At 50.8% G+C, this 21154-nt stretch overlaps 1 protein-coding gene across 6 annotated transcripts in view; it reads right to left on the bottom strand.

Annotated features, from left to right (window-relative positions):
• The window catches only part of ACTN4 (actinin alpha 4), a 69897-nt gene extending 53787 nt beyond the window's left edge, over positions 1–16110 (bottom strand). For 3 of the 6 annotated variants that reach the window (XM_032390127.1, XM_032390129.1, XM_032390133.1), the window contains exon 1: positions 15849–16109. In XM_032390127.1, the coding sequence (XP_032246018.1) occupies positions 15849–16010 (162 nt within the window). In that variant the 5' untranslated portion in view covers positions 16011–16109. Of the gene's footprint in view, positions 1–15848 lie in introns of all 6 variants that reach the window. The other 3 variants (XM_032390128.1, XM_032390130.1, XM_032390131.1) reach the window with 3 other exon arrangements.
• Between the last annotated feature and the right edge of the window lie 5044 nt (positions 16111–21154).

Below are 21154 nucleotides of genomic sequence, written 5' to 3'. Positions count from 1 at the left end.
TAAACACACACACATTCACAAACTCCTTTTTTAATCCCACCAACCCTCCTCCCCTAAAGCCAGGCTCGAGGTGACAGCTCCTAACAATGACATCACCCCAGGTCTGCCTCTTTGGCAGGGTCACCAATATTGTTTGCAGTGAATTTCCTGTAAAGGTTCTTAAGGCAGGAAACTAGTTCTGTGCCTTGAGTCCTCCGCCTGTTTTGAACCATCCTGTCAAGTTGAAACAAAGGCTTTTTGTGTTTTTTCCTTTTTAAAAAAACCAAAACTTCCCTGCACTTTTAATGAGCACCTTAATTACAGCTAAAGAATTAGATATATTTACGGATGACCTCATGCCTGCTGATAATTAGCAATTTGAAAGACCTGGCACATCTTTAGCGCTGATTCCTTCTCCTTCACCCCCTCCTAGAAGCGTTCAGGTTAATTACTAAGCTTGACCTTCCAAAACAAAGTAGGTCTGGCCCAGCCAGCCCCCCTCCCCCAGGGCCCCCAGGCCGAGAGGGGCTTGTTCCTCCCCCTGAGTGGAGAATGGAAACTGCGTCAGAGAGGGTTGATTTGCCTGGGATAATGATGTAGGAGGGGTGACAGTTCTGGGGGGGGCCCACTCTAAATGTCGACAAGTTTTAATTAACGCCCGGGCTAATTCAACCCTGGCACAGTCAAGGGGAAGAAAACTGCTCATCTCAGAGGGAGAAAGTGTTTGGATTTGCAGAGTCCCAGTTGTGACAGAGGGGTGCCTCTCCGAGGGGGACTCCCACCGAGGATTCTTGGTGTCTGTGCTTCAGGTTCTCCTGGCCTGAGAATCCCAGAACGAGGTGCAGCCAACTCAGGTCGTTACTTTTCCATACCCTTTTCTGTGTGAGAGGGGTGTGCGCGGCCGGATTTGGAAAGCACGCAAAACGGGTGGCCCTCCAGCAGGGTCCCGCCTGCGCCCCCCCCCCACCCGTCCGTTGTCCCTCCATTGTAACATTTTCCAATTTCCAAATTTGCTGCGGGCCTGCGCCCTGTTAGGGGAGAGGCTGGGAGGCGGACATTCTCCTCATTCTTTTGCCTTATTAGGTTATGGATTTGATTGCTTTTGGGGGGGATAGGGGCTAAGTTGAGGAATGGCATCAGGAAGTGACCTCGGGAAGGGGGGGCAGGAGGAAGGCAGTAAAGAGGATGGAGCAGCAGGCGTGAGAAGCACGGGGGAAGGAGCCCTGGAAGGGGCAAGGCTCCGCTAAGCCCTCTAGAAGGTCCCACGTCCCAGGTCAGCCACTGGGCGCGGGCGCCTGCACACCTTTACACCATGTTTGACAGCATTTCTGCAGAGTTATTTTTGGGGTTATCAGTGAGATGCTCTTCCTCTTTCTACATCATTACCAGTTTAGAGAAAGCAGCGTGACCTGAGGCTGTGGGTTGTTTCTAACTTGAGTGGATAACGATTTTTTTTTTTTTTTTTTTTGCTTTGTGGTGGGGGAAGGGGACAGGGAAAGAAGGGGACCCAGGGAACGAGCCCCTGGGCTTCTCCCAAACTTAGTAACAAGCTGTGTTACTCATGAAAAAGCCTTCCCAGCACTGCCTATGGCTCATCCAGACACGAAACTATTCAGGACTCCAACTCAGAAATAAGAAGCTACCTCCTGGGTAAGGAGGCCCAGATGGACTCAGAGGCTGGGGAGAGGTCCTGTCACCTGCAGCTCAAGCGCAGGCTGCCACTTGACAGAGAATTCGTCTTTGAGGGTGCTGGCTAGGTTTTAGAGTTCAGAGCTCCCGGGGAGGGGGGGTACGTAAGTGGGTGCATGTTCTGGCTTTCCATTGAGCTGTCACAATTCAGCAGACCCCTTCAACTCCCTTAAAGAGAAGATGCCAGCAGCAAGCCCCCTGGATGCAGGCTGGTGAGCAGCTGAAATCATTGAGACGCCATATCTACTGAGCACAGTGTGCGGGGTGCTTTATATCCACTATCTCACTGAATGCTGGAACCATCCTGTGAGGCAGGATGATGACCCTTTCCAGAGGAGGGCACTGAGCCTAAACCTCTATCACTTGCCCAGGGTCACACAACCAGGAAGCAGAGGGAATGGGTGTAGAACCGAGGTCTGTCTCCCTCTAAAGGCTGTGCTCTGACCCTCTTCCCACCACACACCTTCCACGGCCTCCCAGTTCTGTCGCCAGAACCAAGCCTGGAGACGGGAGTGCAGGAAACACCCTCCCACAGGGGCTGCAGCCCCCTCAACACCCCCTCCCAGGCTGCAGCTGCCTGAATCCCAGTGACATCTGAGCCGCCTCCTCTAGTCTGGTGGGTAGGCTGGCTGCTATCGCTTACCCACTAGCTGAGCAGGCATCTCTTCCCAGAGCCTGGGTTCGTGCAAGAAACTTTGTGACCCTGTATATTCCACAACTTCCCCTCGAGAAAGCTCTCCCAAAAGGTGGGTAGAGCAAAACATTCTCCAAAGACAACTAATGAGCCCCAGGTTCTCTCCTCAAAGGAAGCCCACCTCCCAGGGTGTCTGGGTGGCTCAGTCGTTAAGCATCTGCCTTCGGCTCAGGTCATGATCCCAGGGTCTTGGGATCGAGCCCCGCATCGGGTTCCCTGCTTGGCGGGAAGCCTGCTTCTCCCTCTCACACTTCCCCTGCTTGTGTTCCCTCTCTCGCTGTGTCTCTCTGTCAAATAAATAAATAAAATCTTAAAAAAAAAAAAAAAGGAAGCCCACCTCCCTAACATCACAGCCTTTCAGAAGTGGGGGGGAAGGGGTGTGTGAAAAGGCACCTCTTAACGATGATCAGGCGGAACCTGCCTCGAAGCCCTAACAAGCTGGAAGGGAAACAAACTGGCTGTGCTAATATTCTGCAGCTCTCCCCCTCGGCGCACAAGCAGGGCTTTGGTGCCCAAGCCACAAAGACTGGCTCGTTCCAGGGGACACCTGCCACCTTCACCATCCCCACCAATCCTTCCGTGGCAAACCTACTGATCCTGGGCAGTGTCAAAGATGGGGACCAGGTTCTGTTGGATGATTCCAGCCACTACTTCTGCTTGCATGAGCTAAGCGATGTCACAGCTCTCAAGCATCATCTGAAGGGAGAAAAACCCAACCTGAAACCACGCAAAGAAAGAGGCACGGGCCAGCTACCCGAACCTTATCTCGCAGTGGGGCCAGAGTGCAACTCAAGTATGTCCATTTTGGAAAAGCATATCAAGGGCGTTGCGCTATTTGAGTCACACGTTTGGCCATGGGCACCTGAATGAACTGTTGTTGGTTTTTTGTTTTTTTGTTTTTTTAAACATACTGGAGTATTTCCGGGGATGGGAACTCTTAAGTGCCACAAGCCAGCTCTAAGGCGCTTATTTAAGGAAAAGAATAGCACCTGTAAGCCAAGCTTGGCAGGCAAGAATAAACTTTCAAGGCAGAACACTTGCAGGCTACCCTCATTCCGGGGAAAGCATGTTAACGGTGGCCCACGGAGCCAGCCAGGCTGTCAGGAATCAACCCCATTCATTTGGATGATCTCAATACAGAACTGCCTCTCCGGGCTTGGAGGGGTCATCCGGACCAGGCAGCACCACACAGCCAGAGGGGACACAAGGCACAAGGCTTGGAGAGACTCGGGGACCTAAGAAGCGAGTCTCTCTGTTCCTTTTTCTGAAGCCTGTGCTTATTCTGAACGGGCCATCAGCAAGCTGAAAGCAAATGCCCTCTCAAGGATTAGTCAGGGCAGACTCCCACAGCGGGAGGGGTCCAGCCTGCCCACGACAGCCATGAAAGCGACAGGACCCGTGAATGGCTATGGATTCAGACCCTGGGGGTCTGGCTATTCAGAGGTTCCAAGGTACGGCTGAGATATACCGAACATGGTGCCTCAAAGGTGAAACTCCCCGAAGACAATGCTCATCAGGGGAAGGAACCGGCAGGACTGCTCCTAAGAGACATGTAAGGGATACTGTCCAATCGCATACCAGAGACCCCCTAACGCTTCTCCCAGAAACCTGCAGGCAGCTGGGGCAAAGGCCCACCCCTCCTGCACACTCACCTCCTTTATGAATGTTTCCATGACTGACCCCACCTGCCCTTATTCACCCCTTTCCTCTCCCGGGACACGGCTAGAGTGCTGTGGGCTTTTCTGTGTGCCGCTTAGTGTCCTCCTGAAGTCTCATGTGGCTCTGCTCTCTCCCCGACTACGCAGTGAGCTCCTGGAGAGCATGGGCTGGGTCTCCGGTTTCCCTCATACCCCCAAAGGCTCGGCTCTGCAGAGGGGCCCAGCGAGGGCTGTCGTCTGGCCCTGGCGGTCATGTTTCTACCTGAGTGCTGGACTCCAGGGCCCGTGAAGCCTCAACTCATGTTACACAACATGCTGGGTGGCTATAAAATGCAGACCCACCTTTGGTCAGTGGCCCCCAATTCTGCTACCCAAGTGACAACTGCTGAAGGCTTTCAAAAGACCTTCCAAGTCTTTACAGTGTGATGGAAAGAGACAGCTTGCCCCCTCCTCCCCCCAAGAAAGCCTTTTCTATGTGCAGGAACAGCCTGGAGCAGGTTCAGCTCAGCATAAATGCATAATAAGCCACCCACCGTGGAAACTTACAGCTGTATCCCAAACGTGGGGTAGGACTTGATGTAATGGGCCACGTTTTCCATTTGCCATACGCTTTCTTCCCACTCTGCATCAGTTTTATAAAGGGGAGGTTTTATTTTTGTATTTAAGGGGATAACGATAAATATACACACACTTATCTCCCCTCCTATACAGCTACTTAAAAGATTCAACAAGTTCACATGGGTATGCTGCCAGGAGAATGGAAACCTCGCCATCTTTCCAGCCGAAGCAGCTGGGCTGCCCGTGCCACCACAGGACGCCTTCATACTCATTCGCTCCTTTAGATCCTGTCAACGGGGAGGATTTTTGCAGCCGAATCGCATGAAGGGCAGGGCAGAAAGAATCCCAGCCCATGTTCACACTGGACGCTTTATGATCTGTGAACTCAGCTTCTTGCTGAGTGCTGTGTGCACAGTCAGGACTGTCTACTGAGAGCCCAGAGCATGTTGCTGTTTCTCCCTGAGTAAAAGCCACATAACTAGTCTGACAAGGTGTGACTTCAAATGGGGAGCCACGGGCCAAATGAAGGCCATGGGGTTACTGCACTGGCTTCCGGGGGGCGGAGGGGAGAGGACGGAAAGCTAAACACCTCCATCGGCCTGCATGTGTGTCTCTCTGCACCAGAACCACGCCAGCTACAGCTCCACCTGACCAGAAGAAACCAGGGGGAAATACTGAGTAAATGGAAAGGGGATTTACAGAGAAAGGGAGGTCCTAGGAGAAGAGCCAGTTAAAAAAATCAGGCTTCCTGGTTTCCCACTTCAAAGAGGAAACCACAACATTTTATCAAGATGCTTTATAAATCAAGTGGCATCTTGATGGGACAGAAGGGGACTGGAATTTGTTCACAGGGTAAGAGTTAAGTTCTCGAAGAGAGACACTACAAAGCCCCATGAGCCCGCAGTGCTGTAAAACTCCAGATTCAAAAGTTACCAACGCTTTAATCAAACACAGGTGCCTAGTGCAGCAATGAGCCCAGGGATAATTGAAGCTTTTGTTTGGTTTAATGCTCCATCCTCCCAGGGTTCCCACTTTAGAAGTCAGTTCTGGTTTGGCCGGTCCAGGGGCCCTGAGAGGCAAGGGTTACAGGGCCAGAGTTCTGGAAGCATGAGGTTCCTTGCCTAATGGAGTCTAAGAGGCACTGAGTTTGCAGACTCTAGGCCTCATCAGCATTTCCCACAAAAAAGCTCTGAGATTTGGCTGGGACCATCTTTTCTACATGCCCTGCTCTGGCCACTCTGGCCTTCTTTCTGCTCCTCATGGCCTCTACACTTTCTTGCCCCCTGCTCGGAACAGTCTCCCCACAGTGCTCTCTTGGCTCCCTCTCTCTCGTCCCTTAGGGAATAGCTCAAATGTCCTGTCTTCCAAGATCTCCCTCTTGATCTAAACTACCTGCACTGCACCCTACTCCCCTCACTCACCTCCCTCCAAGCCATTCCCAATCACCAGACTGTAGTATATGTAGATCTAAGAGCACAGGCTCAAAAGCCAGACCTTCAAGGTTCAAATCCTGGCCCTGCTGCTTGGGCAAGGGACTTAAACTTCCATGGATCCATTTCTGCACCTGTCCCGTAAAGGTAACAACACCTACCTCACAGGATGACACGAATCAGTCCAGGTAAACACGCAGAATAGCATTAAGCACAGGGTAACACGCTAGGGATTACTATTATTTAATTCACACCACACCATCCTATCTGAAATTACCTTGTTTTATTCACATGCTTGCTCTCTGTCTCCCCCACCAGCCTACAAATAGACCAAGAACATATAGAAATGAGATGGAAGATGGTTTGCATTTGGTCACCTGATTTCCTTGGTGGCCACCGGCCAATCCCAAAATGGGGAGCAAGCTCCCCAAACTGCCCACATGCTGACATCACTGAACCCACAAGGCCTGAGCGGCTACTCAGAAGTCTCATGTTTAAACAATGCTTGGAATGTTTGATAGGAACATGCACTTATTTTTAGGCAAGAAAGTTGTCTCCTAGCTAACCCTGTGGCCCTAGAGCAGGCCGTATTTGGCAAGCGTTGCTTTGTGGTTGTTTATTAAAGAAGCCCAGAACTTTCCCAAGTCTAAGGTAGCTGCAAAGAGAACTCCATGCACTTTGAGTCTTCTGTTTTTATGGTCAAAGCTTGCTCCCTCTGAATCTCTAGGGTGTTTCTGGGCGGGAGGTAAGAGCCAAGCGCCACCCTGGGACATTATGCAGCTTTGGGCCATGGTCCCTTAACCAACCATCCCTAAAATGGATCGCAGCTCTCAATGGACGGAATTCTTTTCTGTGGATTGTCTCTGTGTCAGTGAGTTAAAGAAAGTTACACAAGGAAAGGGACAATTAGTTTCCCAAAATGGTCAAGAAGGCCCTCCCCAAACCAGTCTAGGTATTTCCTCTCACTCTACCAGCAGACACAGTGCTGAGCTGACTACAGGCCTGACATCTCTGAAAAAGACATCTTGACACAGACCTTTCTGTTTTACAGAAAGTCAAATCCTACCAGACTTGGCAGCCTAGCTCAAATGACCCAAAAAAAGAAAAGAAAGAAAAAAAAAAAAAAAGCCTCACAATCCTAGTGATGTTTACCGTCTGGATACCTTCCAGGACTGGTTAGCACACCGCCTGTAAGAAGCGTTGATTCATCAGACTGCCCTTGAACCAGCCTGGAAAACCAGCTGCTTCCAGACATTTTGAATTTTGAAACTGAGTTTATACCATAAGCCAGAACTAGAAGATCATACAAGCCTATAAAATTAAAAAAACAAAAAACCCAAACAACAACAAAAGCCTGACGCTTCCAAACACAATCCATGCCAGCAAGAGCCAAACAAGCGCTTGTAAAAGCGTTTAGTATTTTCATCAGACTCAAGAGTTTGATATAAAGACATTCAATTCCTTAAAGGAAAGAGGAGGAAGTAACGGAGAAAAAAAGTTATTTACTGTCAGAGTTGGGATAGGAAGGATGTGGATTTTTTTCTTTTTTAATGTTATCATGGAATGAACTGCACTTGGGATTTGCTGGAAACTTTAGAGTCCTTTTTAATTTGTCAGTGTTTGTGAAAGCAGGCAAAAGATGCAGGCACATTTTGCCCTGCTATTAAGAAGTCACATAGCTGAGATTCCAACTCTAAATGCCTAGAGAAAAAGCACACGTCCTGGCCACAGAGCCAACAGCGGCTTTCCTGCTGTCTGCCTTTCCTTCTCCCTCTCTCATGCGCACACACACACCCCTCATGGATAAAACAGAGCGGCGCGACTCCTGCGCTGGGAAACAGGCCCCTCAGCCACCTACCGGGCATGGCCACCATGCCTGTGGATATTTTCCTGGGACACCGGTTGGCAGCGTATTTCTGCCCAAGAGCCCAACATTCACCATCAGTGCTGCCTCTGGTGTGGAGGCGCTCCCCAAAACAATTAGTAAGCGACTCAGTTTCCATGGTGATATCAACTAAATACTTTTTACTCACACCTGGATCATAGAGCACTCATGTGCTGACTATTATATACGCACGGCCTGGGGCAATGACCCTGTCGGAAGGAGGCTTCCAGCACTGCCCTTGGTGCTTGGTAAAAGAGGGCCTGTCATCTCAGACCCACCAACCCTCCCAGAGTGACAGCCCCTCCAACACCCTCCCAGCATGGCTGGCTGTTGAATCACCTTCAAGCTTCCTCCCGTGATGCTTCTAATCGAAACTTGGCCTTCTCGGGCACTGAAATGACATATATATCAAAGAAAAGAAATGCATCCAGATCACTTCCTGTTGTGCGTCCATCCTGGACGGCTGCTAATTAAGATGTTCTTAAATCAGAGTCATTTTTGCTCAGGAGGTACAACGTGAAAACTCTTTATCTTGGGCTTTTTGGAGATGAAAAAACCAGACTGTTCTCTTCACAGGTGGAGAAGAGGAGCAGGGCCTACCGCCTGCCTTCTGCACTGCCTCCCATCCACCTAAAATGTGGCTTCCACCCACTCTCAACAGCCATCAGGGAGGGGGAGAAGATGAAAAGAAAAACCCACTAGAAAGCCAGTGACAGACATCACTCAGACCCACACCTTTGGGGGGGAAACTTTAAAAAGCATTAAAAAAACCACAATGTCTTCTTTATTCCTGCCTGAAGCTGAAGACACAAATGCTATTGTATGGCTGGTGTTCTAGCATCCCATTCAATCATTTCAACACCGTCAACGATATTTCCCAAGATGACTTCATTGTGTTCCGCGAGTAGTAACTGCCACTTTCAACTACTCCTGCCCTGTGTTGACAGTTCCACTGGAAAACAAAGAATCTGTTCTGCTCTGATATTTGGAAGAAAAACATTTAAATAAGCCTTTCTTAACTCGGCAGGAGGGCACTGCTTTCCTCTCAGAATCTAGGATTCAAATACCCAAACAGCAGAGCAGTGTATTCATGGGGGGGGGGGGGGGGCGGCAGCCAAACTTCCAGTGGGTATGTGTACGAAAACCAGAGCCTTAAAAAGAAAAAGCTATGTGAGGGGAAAGTGATAAGCCCACAATTCTTGTATTTACGACGTGGCCCCGGGTTCTTAAAAAACAAACAACCCTAACATTTGAAAGCAAAGATAAATCCAGTGTCATCCAATCTTGAGTGAGATGTGGGACGTGGGGCAAGCAGGATGGGTGGTGTGTTCCTGGGTAAGTCATGCTGTCCTGACACTCGTGGAATGTTTCCAGGGTCAAGTGAGATGGTTTTTTCCAAGCGTGGCACGCACACATGGGAGATTTTTTTTTAAAGATGTTATTTGTTTGTCAGAGAGAGAGAGAGAGAACACAAGCAGGGGGAGCGGCAGGCAGAGGGAGCAGCAGGCTCCCTGCTGAGCAAGGAGCCCAATGCAGGGCTCGATCCCAGGACCCTGAGATCATGACCTGAGCCGAAGGCAGGTGCTTAACTGACTGAGCCACCCAGGTGTCCTGACACATGGGAGATTTTAAGGGTTATCCACTTCCTACGTTAAACCTTGAATCAGTGAGGTTATTCCTTTGATTCTCTTGTAAACCTTCTGATTACTTCAAAGAGAAAGTCTCTGCTTGGTACTGTGGGTCTTTAGCACCTCACTAACACTTGCCAATCTCTCTTTTTAACAAAGGAAGCAGGCCTCAGGCCCAGAGCTTTCGGCAGGGATAACACCTAGCTAGAATTTAACGACATTGTTTTGTTTTCAGCATGTTTATTTCCCCAGTTTCCTTCTATTTATGGCCAGGGAGGCTGAATTTTTCATTTAGCATACTTACATAACTTTTCCTTTTGAAACTGAAGAAAGGCAAATTGACTTAAAGAAAAGTTTTAAGCATATAAAAGTAAAAGTGGGTATTGAAAAATCACAAATGACTGAAGTTTAGTAAATAGGGAGATAAGCATAGGAGCAAGGATTGGGGGGGTGGCTGCTACTCTGGCTGGAGAACCACGGTCTCTTCTGGAAATGACACGATGGCCCCTCATTCTTGGGGGTACGGCGCTCATCCCAGAAAGGCAGGAGCCAGCACAGAAACAGGTGACAAATAGCAAATCCCCCATAAACTCAATCCACTGGCTTTCCAATAACTCTTCAATAAATTACGCCTAAGAGAAAGACCACTGGCTTCTCCCAGAGTAACTGCTGCTCAGGACTCAAGAGAAGGCAACCAAGTTACACCAACCAGCTTTTCAAGACTTTCCCTGGACATTCCAAGTTAATGCATTGATTGTTTACAAAGGAAGGGGGCGGGGGAAAGGGACGTGAAAGAACAACACAACCAAAAAAGGCACAACAGCAAGACGAATGTCTCAGAGATTTTTATAATCCCAGGGAGACCATTACTTGGATAAAACTGCCCCAGCACTGATGTAAGGACACCCCAGCCAGTTAAATTCAGGCAAAGCTTTCCCTTTCTCGGGGAGGCAAGATCCCTCTCCTCCCAGCCAGCAGGCTAATTTCTCCCCCAGTAAGATCCTTCTTTACACAGAGTCTGGAATTTAAAATGATTGTTTTTCTTGATTCACTGACCCTTACACTCCTTGATACCTGGGATACTGACTAAAATGTAACTCATAAACCTTCTGGAAGCAAAGCAAGTGTTACTGTGCCACTTTGAGACACTTTATAACAAATGCTGGCGCCGCCGTTGCCAACACTGTAAAACTAAGTTTCCTTCGAACTGTGCTTTGATGTTTTCAACTTTAAACTCATCCTAAAGGATACCGCTCTTGAGCTCTCAAACCACCCAGATATAAGGACGGCTTTCAAACCTCCACGGATGACAGAATTTGCATCCGCTCAAGTAGAAACTTCCGTCTACCTTTCCCTTTCCCCTTTCAGTAGGTAGGTCTGTGTTTCAATGACCACCGCTTGTTGAGTTACCAACTTGCTACCACTTGCCTATTTCCATGAAAAAAGAAAAGGGGGGAAGAGGACCTTGAGCAGGAGTGTTTTGTTATTCTGTAAAATAAATACATAAATAAAGGCAGTGGGCGGGAACCTGAGGGAAGGGACTTGAATGTGACTGATGAGACCAAGGACGTGAGTAAGTGAAGGAAACCGGGATAAAGCTGGGGGAGACCCAGGTCTAGAATATACTGCATGCCAGGGAAGAGATAAACATGTCGACATTCTGGCTATTCAGAAAACTTGACCGAGCAAGTGATCCGAGGGCAAACAGCTGTTCGCTAATTATCTTTGCCCTTCTCCTCTCCCCTTCCCTCCCCTCCAAAACAGAAGCAGCAAGGGAGTCCTTGCCTTCTTTTAAGAACCCTAAGATCTGGTCAAAGGCTTGTAGAATTTCCAGCACACTGTAAACCAATACAGCAAAAGCCGAAAGTGTCCCCCCCTCAACCGTCTCAGAAATTCCTTGAGCCTTCTCAAATCCATTCTTTTTGGGTTCCATTCCCTTTTCTGTCCTCTGCGAGACAGCACTGCCAGATAACCTGGACTAGTCACTCAGGTAACTCTGAAAAACTGGGCTGTCTGGCCAAAGTCCGCCATGACTGGAGGCTACATTTCAAGGACAGAAGTCTCCCCATCCCAGAGGCTTCAGATTAGAATCCAGACTCGTCCCTGCTCCCCTGAAATCTGCTTAACAAGACCTTTTGCGAGCGCCATCCTACATCTTAACGGACCTCCTGACTGCAGCTCAGGGGTTCAACAGCATGGGGACAGCCCGGACACTCAAACACCGCCCTCCATTTCCTGCACTGTGTTCCTCCAACATGTTCACCAAGCTTGTCCCACAAGGAAGCCCACTCGAGGCCAGGCAATCGGCTGCCCTTAAATAAAACCATTTAGCACCAGTTCCAACCCAAGAGTGAGTCAGCTCCCTGCTGCCAAGGTAGCCTAGCAAGCCTCCTTGTTGGTCTTGGAAGCCGGAACCAGGGAGGGTGTTTCAAAAGGCAGAGGGCAATCCCGGGTTGCCGCCCTGGACCGCCTAGGATTAGCAGGCACCGCTCCCACGCATGGTACCAACTCTCAACTGAGTGAGTGTGAGTGGCGACGAGGGGCGCAGTTCCTCCCAGGTCGTCCTCCCAGACCTCACCTCTTGGGCAGTCATCAGAAAAGCCATGTTCTAAGACCCGTTCTCAGGGAACGGGGAGGGAAGCGAGGGCTTAGTAGCCGAGTAGCTTCCCCTACCCCTCTCCCAAGAGGGCAGAGTATAGTTGCCCCCTCCCATCTTTACAGTCTTATTTCTAGATGATAATTAAGTTTGATGGGGTTTTTTAAATCTTTATTATTATTTAATTTTTTGTGATAGGTACGTTATTTAATTTTGAAAGCCGCTACGGACCTGTCAGTCTTAGCCAGATCCTAAGAGGGAAGCAATTAGAGTAATGGAACAAAACAGATGGCTACTTTGAGGCCTCTATTGTCAGCCTTTAAAAAAAAAAACCTGCTTGGAGAAAAACAAAACACCCTCAGAACTTTCAAATAATTAACTCACCCTTAATACAGACCTGAGCCAAAGGTCAGGGGTCTAAACACTGAGTCCCTGTAAGCAGTGACGTTTCAATGAACACGCAGGCTTAGCGAGGGAGGCGTTCCTTCTGGCTATGCCAGAGGTCACCTGGAGGAGGTGACAAGGGACTTCTCCTGTCCAGGAGAGTAGGTGGCGGCAGCCAGGCTGACCCTTTCAGAAGCTGGGAGAAGGAACTGTGGCCGAGAACTGTAACTGCTGGAGAATTTGCTCAAAACACTGGACCAGTCCTTCCCCCATCCCCCCAGGAGAAAACTTAGGGCCTTCCATGTCAGAACTGCTGGGGTCCCTAGAAGTCAGAGCAAATGGCTTCAGGTAGAAGTGAGAACCACCAGAAGCCACACACACCCTGACGTGAACCAACCCTTGCCTAATTCCCAGAAGAATTCAATTCCACACACTTCACGGGACTACAGCTATCCTGGAGACAGATTATTTTAGAGTATGTGAGTATGCACAAGACACTCACAGGACTGCCACTCTCCCTGTGCCCGTGGCTCAGCCTTGGAGAGGCAAGAAGGACAACCTGTCAGTCACTAAACGGACACTGTAATGTAGAAAAACTCACCCAGACCGTTGGGGGGGAGGGGGTTCTTCTTAGAAGGGAAAGAAACAGGGAAACACAGTAAAAATTTGTGTACATATTCCTTTCCATTACTCCTTCCCCCATTTCATAAAGGATCCCTATTCCATAATAGGAAAGTGCACAGCAGTGAAGCAGTATTTTCCCCCAAAGAACAGCTATGTGTAAATATTTGCTGCAGTAGAGTATAAAGCAGGATATACTAGAATCTGACCCTTATTGAGAATTGAAAGCAGCTTGTATTAGAGGACAATGTGAGCCACCCTTTCCCTCAACCTTGCCTGGTCCTTGAGAAAGGGAAGAGGGAAAATAACACACAGCAGCAGGGCCTTGGGGTTCCCGTGAGTCCCGGTTCCCGCCCAGGACCTGAATGGTGCCCCAGCCTCACCCTGTGTGCAAGGGAGGCTATAACCACGGAAGAGCACACACCCTAACTCCCAGAAGGGAGTGGAAATGAGCTAGCAAAAGGAGTCATCTGGGGAGGGGTAGAACACAGGAAGGGAGGGAAAGGGAAGGTTCCCCCACTCTCACACCTGAGAGAAAAGAGTCAGGGGCTCATTTTCCCAAGCACCTGGAGCTGGAGAAGACAGATCCCAGAAATACTCAACAACAACCCTGCGGCCCCCTGTTCCCCTCCCAACTTTCCAAGTCTCTTGGCAACTCTTAACCTTTTCCAACCCGGCACCGCCTGGGGCAATAAATTATTGCTGTGACAGCAGGCTAGATCTCCCTCTCCCCTCAAAAAAGCATTTCTATGTCAGATTATCTCAACCTAGCCACCCGGAGACAAGTGGAGCAATGGAGAAGAACACCATCACCAACCCGCCACCCCCGCCCAATGAGGAAATTCAAGCAGAGGTTGGGAATTTACCCAAGGTTATGCCAGGCCCCACCCCAGGAACAGCTGCTCCTTTCACCCTTCCCCTCCACCCTGGGTGGCCTGCACTGGGCCCCTGAGCACCAATTCACACCCTCAAGAGGCTTCCAGTCACACTCTCCGCTCTCGTTCCTCAGCTCATCGCTCAAATCCCTTGAGTCTGCCCCATGTTCCTGAAAAAGCTCCACCAAATCCCCCCCTCCCCAAGTCCCCACACAGTACACATCCATTTCTGTAGCATCACAGGACGCCTCCTTCCACCCTTCCTAATTTCACAGATGACAGAATTACACTAAGAGAGCAAGGGTCTTGCCCAGGACCACAAAGCTGATGAGTAACAAATCTGGGAAGAAAATTCAGATCTCCGGAACACATTAAAAGCCTCTAACTTCAAGTACCTGCCACTCTCTTCACACACACTTTAAACCACCTCTCTCAAAACACACACCCACTCAACACACTCCTTTCTTTAGCTCTTCATGCACACACTCAAACCCTCTCTTATATCAGCTGAGAGCTCCCCTCCTCAACCACCTTGAATTACCCCCCCAACATCTTCTCTGGGCCTCCCACTCCTTTTGATCTCCCTTTCACTACTGCAGTCCCCCCTAAGTAGCTTCCACACCCCAACATGCCACCTGAAAACAGACCTTGCTTTAAGGGTCCCTACACCCCCTCCCCCCCAAAAGGCACAATTCTTGACACTCTCACTGCGTCCTCCCTTATTCTCCCTCCCCCCGCCTCAAAACACACTCTGTAGTCCCGAGACTGTGTACCTCTAGAAGCCCTCCCCTCCCAAATTCCTTTCTCAGTCTATCCATCACATGCTGCCTTCCTAATGAGACTTTCGTTTTCCTAATCTCCCTCCCATTACCCGCCATTCCGCCGCTCCCATTCTCTCCAGCATGCTCACCTTTTTCCACCCTACCTTTTCCTTAGGCTCCTCCAACCCTTGGCTGAGCTTTTCAGCCTTCCATCAGTTCTTCAGAATCCCCTCTTCTAAACACTCCAGGTACCCTCTGCATCCCCCTTCGGCCTCTCCATCCCTCATCAATTCCTCTTACTCCTCCTGCCTCCCAATTAGAACAGGGCACCCCCAATAAATCTCACCCCTTCCAACACTTCTTACAGCTCCCTAACTTCTTTCATTCGCACCCCTACTCATCCTTGCACTCCCACGCCCCAGTCTCACACCCATTTCTTTCCTCTGCCCCTCTCATTTTCCAAGTCTCCCAGGTCCCCCCACTACTCTTCAGACTCCACATCCCTTTCTTAGTACCCCTACTCCATCTTCAGACTTCCAGAATCTCCATCCCCTTTAGGACTCCCCCAACCCCAATCTTCAGACCGTTCTGCACTCCCAAATAACCCCCTCCATCTTCGAGCTCCTCTTCAGGCTCCCCCAACCATCAATTCCATTCTGGTCCACAAATTCCAGAATCCCCCATTTCTCTCCGCACCTCCAACCACCCTCTCACCCTTCCATTCCGCCTCAGACCCCAATTCCATTTTAGAAGTCTGCATGCATCTCGGTTTTCCCCAATTCCCCGCCCAAACCCTCCAATTCCTTCATCGGGCTCTCTGATTTTTGTGGGTTTTTTTTTTTTTTTTTTAAGACTTCCATATTCCCTACACGGCCGCCAATTATTTTTTCAGACTCCCCATTCTTTGGCCAAGTTCTACAATTCCTTCTCAGGACTACAAACCCCTTCCCAGTCCCGCCAATTCCTTCTCATGACCCCCGATTCCCATCACAGACCCTCCAATTCCCTCTCGAGACCTCCAATCCTCTTCCCGGGCCCCAACCTCCCTCGGAAGCCCCCCTTCAGCCCGTCCGGCCCGCGGGCCGCGCACCTTGCGCTGCTGCTTCTCCCAGGCCGGGTCCAGCAGCAGGTCCCGGTCCCAGTCGTCCTCCTGGGCCATGTAGTCGCCCATGCTTCCCCCGCCGCCGGCGCCATTGCCCCCGCTGTTAGGGCCGTACTGGTACGACTGGTTCGCCGCGTGGTAGTCCACCATTCCGCCGCCTCTCGCTCGCCCACCAGCCCGTCCGCTCCCGCCGCAGCTCCCGCCCCTCTGCCCGAGCCTCCTCCGCCGCCGCCGCCGCCGCTTCAGCTGCTTTAGCCCGCCCTCCCCCAGCGCCTGCGCACTGCCCGCCGCGCCTGCGCACCGCGCCGCCGCCGCCGCCCTCCCGCGCGCGCGCGCCTCCTAACCAGAAAGGCGCTGGGACCCGCCTCGGGGAACCCGGCGCCTGCGCAGAGTCCATTTCCCCCACCACCTCTTCAGCTCCTGTACGAGCCGCGTCCCCTCTCCCGCGTGAGCGCGCGCGTTCTCTGCGTGTGGGCGGGGCCAGATCATGAATGATTCATAAGGCGGGCTCTCGCCATCAAGCCTTAACCTGCCCAGGCCTGGAATGTGTATTCCCATTCAGCAACACAAATTCAGCAAATATTTATTAAACGCCGACTGTGTGCCAGATCATGTTTTACGCATTGGCACTAAACAAGATAGACAGAAATCCCTGCCCTCGTGGAACTACCTTCTAGTGAAGGAAGATAACAAAATCTTTGGAAGTATAGTCCAAGGTTTGATAAATGTTATGGAGAAAAATTAAGCATGAGCTGGAGTGCCAAACAGTAGTCAGGATAGGCTTTGCAGAAAAGGAGGACATTTGAACACAGACCTGAAGGATTCACAAAATGGACACAAGAGTTAGGTAGATTGGAATAAATACTGGCTGAGCAGGAAGGTAAAGGAGTTTGGGGACTTGTCTGTCTTCATTCATTCAACAAACATTTACTGAGCACCTTTGGTGTGCCAGGCATTGCGCTGGCCATAGAGTGCTGAGCATGACAAGCATGATTAGTTCTCAAGCGGCTCACATGGGGGGGGGGCAACAATAAGTAAGCAAATTAATACAGATAAATGACATTGCCACATTCATAGGCCTCTCAAATTTAAATATCCAAAGCTAAGCTTCCGATCTTCCCAAACCTGATCACCCCACAGTCATCCCCATTTCAATTAATGGCGCCTCCATCCTTCCAGCTGTGTGGGCAATAAGCCTTGCAATCAATCCTTGCCTCCCCGTTGTCTTTGCACCCCACATCCAGTTCAGGAAATTCTGTCAGTTCCATCTCAAAAGTATACACAGGGGGTGCAGTCAGTTAGGCAACCAACTCTTGGTTTCCACTCAGGTCGCTTGGGTTGTAATCTCAGAGTTGTGAGATCAAGCCCCACGTGGAACTCCACATTCGACGACATGGAGTCTACTTAAGACCCTCTCCCTCTCCCTCTGCCCCTCCCCACCAGACTTGCTTTCTCTCTCTCTCTCTGCCAAATAAATAAATAAATAAATCTTAAGAAAAAAATAAAAAGTATATACAGAATCCACCCATTTCCTCCTGCCTCCACGGCCCCACCCTAGTCCTGTCCACCCTTGCCCTGTCTTCACGTGGACGGCTGCAGCAGGCTCCTTACCATCTCCCTGCTCCCCTTCCCATCCCTCCACCCCACTCTCTTTCCCACAAGAAGCCCGAGGGAGCCTGTGAATACCTGAGTCAAATCTCTCACCTAAGTCTCTCACTCCTCTGCTCAGAACCCCTCCTTGGTGCAATACTGAGTATGAGTCAAAGTCAAAGAAAGGAGGAAAGGCTAAAGAAGGAGTCTTCCCTGCCCTGGTCCAGCCCAGCCCCGCTTTTGAAACAAAACACTCCTGGGGGTGCCTGGGTGGCTCAGTCGTTAAGCATCCGCCTTCAGCTCAGGTCATGATCCCAGGGTCCTGGGATCAAGCCCTGCATCAGGCTCCCTGCTCAGCGGGAAGCCTGCTTCTCCCTCTCACATTCCCCCTGCTTGTGTTCCCTCTCGCTGTCTCTCCGTCAAATAAATAAAATCTTTAAAAACAAAAACAAAACAAGACACTGCTGGAGCTTCAGCCAGACCCCCAAGGTCTTCCCCATCCTGTCCCCATTTCCCCTCCCAGTTCACCTCCCTCTCCCCCTCTCAGTCTCTGAGCTCCTGCCACACGGCTGACTTCCTCCTCACTGTTCTTCAAACACACCAGGCACCCTCCAGCCTCAGGGCCTTTGCACTGGGTGATACCTTGTTACCACTGCCTGGAACACTTACCCCACATACTAGATCCCCAAAGCTTCAACAGCCTCCTCCACTGCAGGTCTGCAAAAATATCCCCTCTTCAGTGAGACCTTCCCTGACCACCTTGGTTAAAATAGCATCCTACACCTTCCCTCCTTTGTTTTATTTTTTCCAGAGTACTGATCACCATTTAGCATACTACATGATTGGCTTGTGGTTTATCTGTCTCTTTCCCAAGAATATCAGGCCGTGAGCGTGGGGATCTTTGGTCACCGCCGTTTCCCTAGTCTCTGAAGCAGTGTCTGGCACAAGATAGCCACTTAATATATCTTAGGTGAATGAATAGATGGACTTAAAACCATGATGAGGAGTTTGAATTTTATTGGAAATGCAATGGGAAGTTCAGGGAGGACCCTAAGCAGGAGGAGGGCTGGGATTGCTGTTTACAGGATCCAGCAGCCACAGGAGGGGAACAGACTGTAGGTGGAGTGAACGCATGGAGACCAGCCAGGGGGCTGCCACAATGGTCCAGGTGAGCATGGTCAGGACCAGGGTCTGGAGGAGGAGAGAGCCGTGGAGGACGGGCAGTGGAAGCATTTGGAAAAATGGAGCTGACAGGACTGACTGTCGTGAATTGGATGGGGGGAGGGGATGGCCATGAGAATGAAGGAAGAATCCAGACTTAAGTCGGCTCCCAAGGGTTGGACCTGAGCGACCCGGGAGTGCGAACTTGATTGGAGTCAGGAAAGGGAAGAAGGTAAGGGTTGGAGGTAGACTAGAGCAGGACCTGGCCCAGTGTGAACGGAGAGGATTGTGTCACAGTCAACCTTTGGGGCTGGGGATGAGAAGACACGGCTCCTCCAGGTATGGGAGCTCGTGGATTTCTCCCCACCTCTTTCAAAAAAGCACTGGAAGGGATCCAACGGCACACAAAGGAAAGGGACAAGGCCTGGGCACCTCCCATTTTCCCAGGGGATGCCGGGACCTGGCCAAAGATCCAGGAGTGCTGGCTGTGACCTGGAGAACCAAACCAGGACTTTTGTGCTGGTCCTAGTTGGCAGGGAGAGCCACTGGGGCTATGGGCATCGGCCCCACCCTGCCTGCTCCCAATAGACACTGAAAAGCCTTCTAGAGGAAGGGCTCAGATGAAGTGGATGGCCCCAGTCAGGGAGGTTTAAAGACTCCCTTTATTTATAAATGTTACGTGTGACATTTTGTTTTTTTTAAGTAAGCTCTATGTCCAATGCAGGGCTTGAACTCATGACCCCAAGATCAAGATGTTCTACCAGCTGAGCCAGCCAGGCGCCCCTGTTGTATTCCATTGCTAATTCTAGTTAGTGAAACGAACCAAACAGGGCTATGTCCTCCTAGGGTGGGAACGTGAACAGATACCAGGGTGTCGAGAGGGGACTATGGAAGCAACTGAAATAAGCCTGAGAGAGCAAGACCGGCAGCAAACGTATCGTCTCTTACTACAGGCCAGACTATGTTCAACTCTTTAAATGCATGAACTCACAGCAAACATTTACATGGGTGCTCTCCCCAGCTGGGAAACTGAGGCACAGGGAGGTCAACCAATGTGCCTAAAGGTCGCTAGGCTGGGGTTTGAAAGCAGGCAGGCTTTCTCTATAGCCAGGTCTCTTAGCTGCTCGAAGGATCCTCCCAGAGCAAAAGCAGTAGGCTAAGCAGGAAAAGCTGTGGTTTTCCAAAGAGGTCAAGGTCATTTCCTCTTCCCCGCAGAGCAGCCAGTCAGTTGTGCAGGTTGTATCTACATGAAGGCACCTGCCGACTGGGGTGAGTGGGAGTCCTCACGCAGAGGGGGTGCCTTTTGACTTACACGATCTAATAGCGTCCCAGTATTCTCTCCTACGCCCCTCTCCCACCCCCTAGGGCTGGCTCCCAAGTTTCGAGCCACAGAGGCACCTTTTGTCCCCAGGACTTGGGCACACCCTGCTTCCTGGCTCCTGCTCAGGTCTGGAACCCAGGGCAAAGGGTGTCCCGCCCTGCCCTGGCTCCCAGTCAGTGTCCTCAAAAGAATGGTGGGTGTGAATGCAAGCAGACAAGGGAGGACCAGGAAGCGGGGGACAGCCCAGGCACCGCCACTGCCCTCTCCGGAGGCCAAGCTCACGCATAATGGCTCACTAGAATGAAATGCTTCCTCAGTGACAGCTGCCGGGCTACGCTAAGGGCTGGACATCTACGATGGCATCTCTTTTCCTCCACTTTCCCCCAAAGGCGGTTGCTGTTGTCGCTACCCCTTCTTCCTGCACACACCGGGCTCAGAGGGGAAAACACTTGCCCAAGGTAACTCTGCCAGGCTTGAGTCCTTCCTGTGTAGACTGGGGTAACCAACCCAGGTACAGAGCAAGGAGCACTGGCTAAGTGCAGGCTGAGACTTGTGGATGGGGGGAGGGAATGGCCTAGCTAAAAATCCCAATTTTCCTGTAAAGTCTCTCCAAGCAGAATGGTGAGGACTAGTTCACAACCTTGGGGACAAACAATTCTGAGTCTGAAATTAACGACCCCCGTTTTCTAAGAGAGCCAGGAACAGGTTAGGCCCTGATGAGACCTTTACTGGCAAGAGCTCTTGGAATCCTCCACAAATGACAAGGGTGGGTCATTGTCCCCTTTCCACCGATGAGGAAACTGAGGAACAGAGGCAGAGTCGCCAAGCCAAGGACACACAGCGATGGGCTGAGCAGGAGCCAGGATAGGAGGCAGACTGAATCCTCTCTCATTCACTCCTCCAGCCTCTGTGGGGCCAAAAGGCAAAGGTGGTGCCTCCCCTCACCAGGAACCCACTCCTGTTCACCTAGGTGTTCGAGAAGGCAGAAGAGCCCCGGCCACACCCAGCTGCAGGGCAGGACTCCTACATCCGATTCATTCACATCCCCCTCCTTGCTGACTCATGGCTGCCGGCTCCCTACTGGTGACCTGGCAGGTCCCGAAGGTGGGGGTGGAAGGTCGGTTGCTGGGGCGGGACAGGGGAGGAAGGAGGAGGAGGGAGGCCCTAGGCAGCAGGGAGGTGGCTCCGGCACAGAGTGGGCAGAGGCCTGCTTCCAGGCTCC

The sequence above is a fragment of the Phoca vitulina genome, unplaced genomic scaffold, assembly GCF_004348235.1.
Source record: "Phoca vitulina isolate PV1807 unplaced genomic scaffold, GSC_HSeal_1.0 scaffold58, whole genome shotgun sequence".
Lineage (NCBI taxonomy): Eukaryota > Metazoa > Chordata > Mammalia > Carnivora > Phocidae > Phoca > Phoca vitulina.
This window is presented reverse-complemented; position numbering and strand designations above follow the sequence as displayed.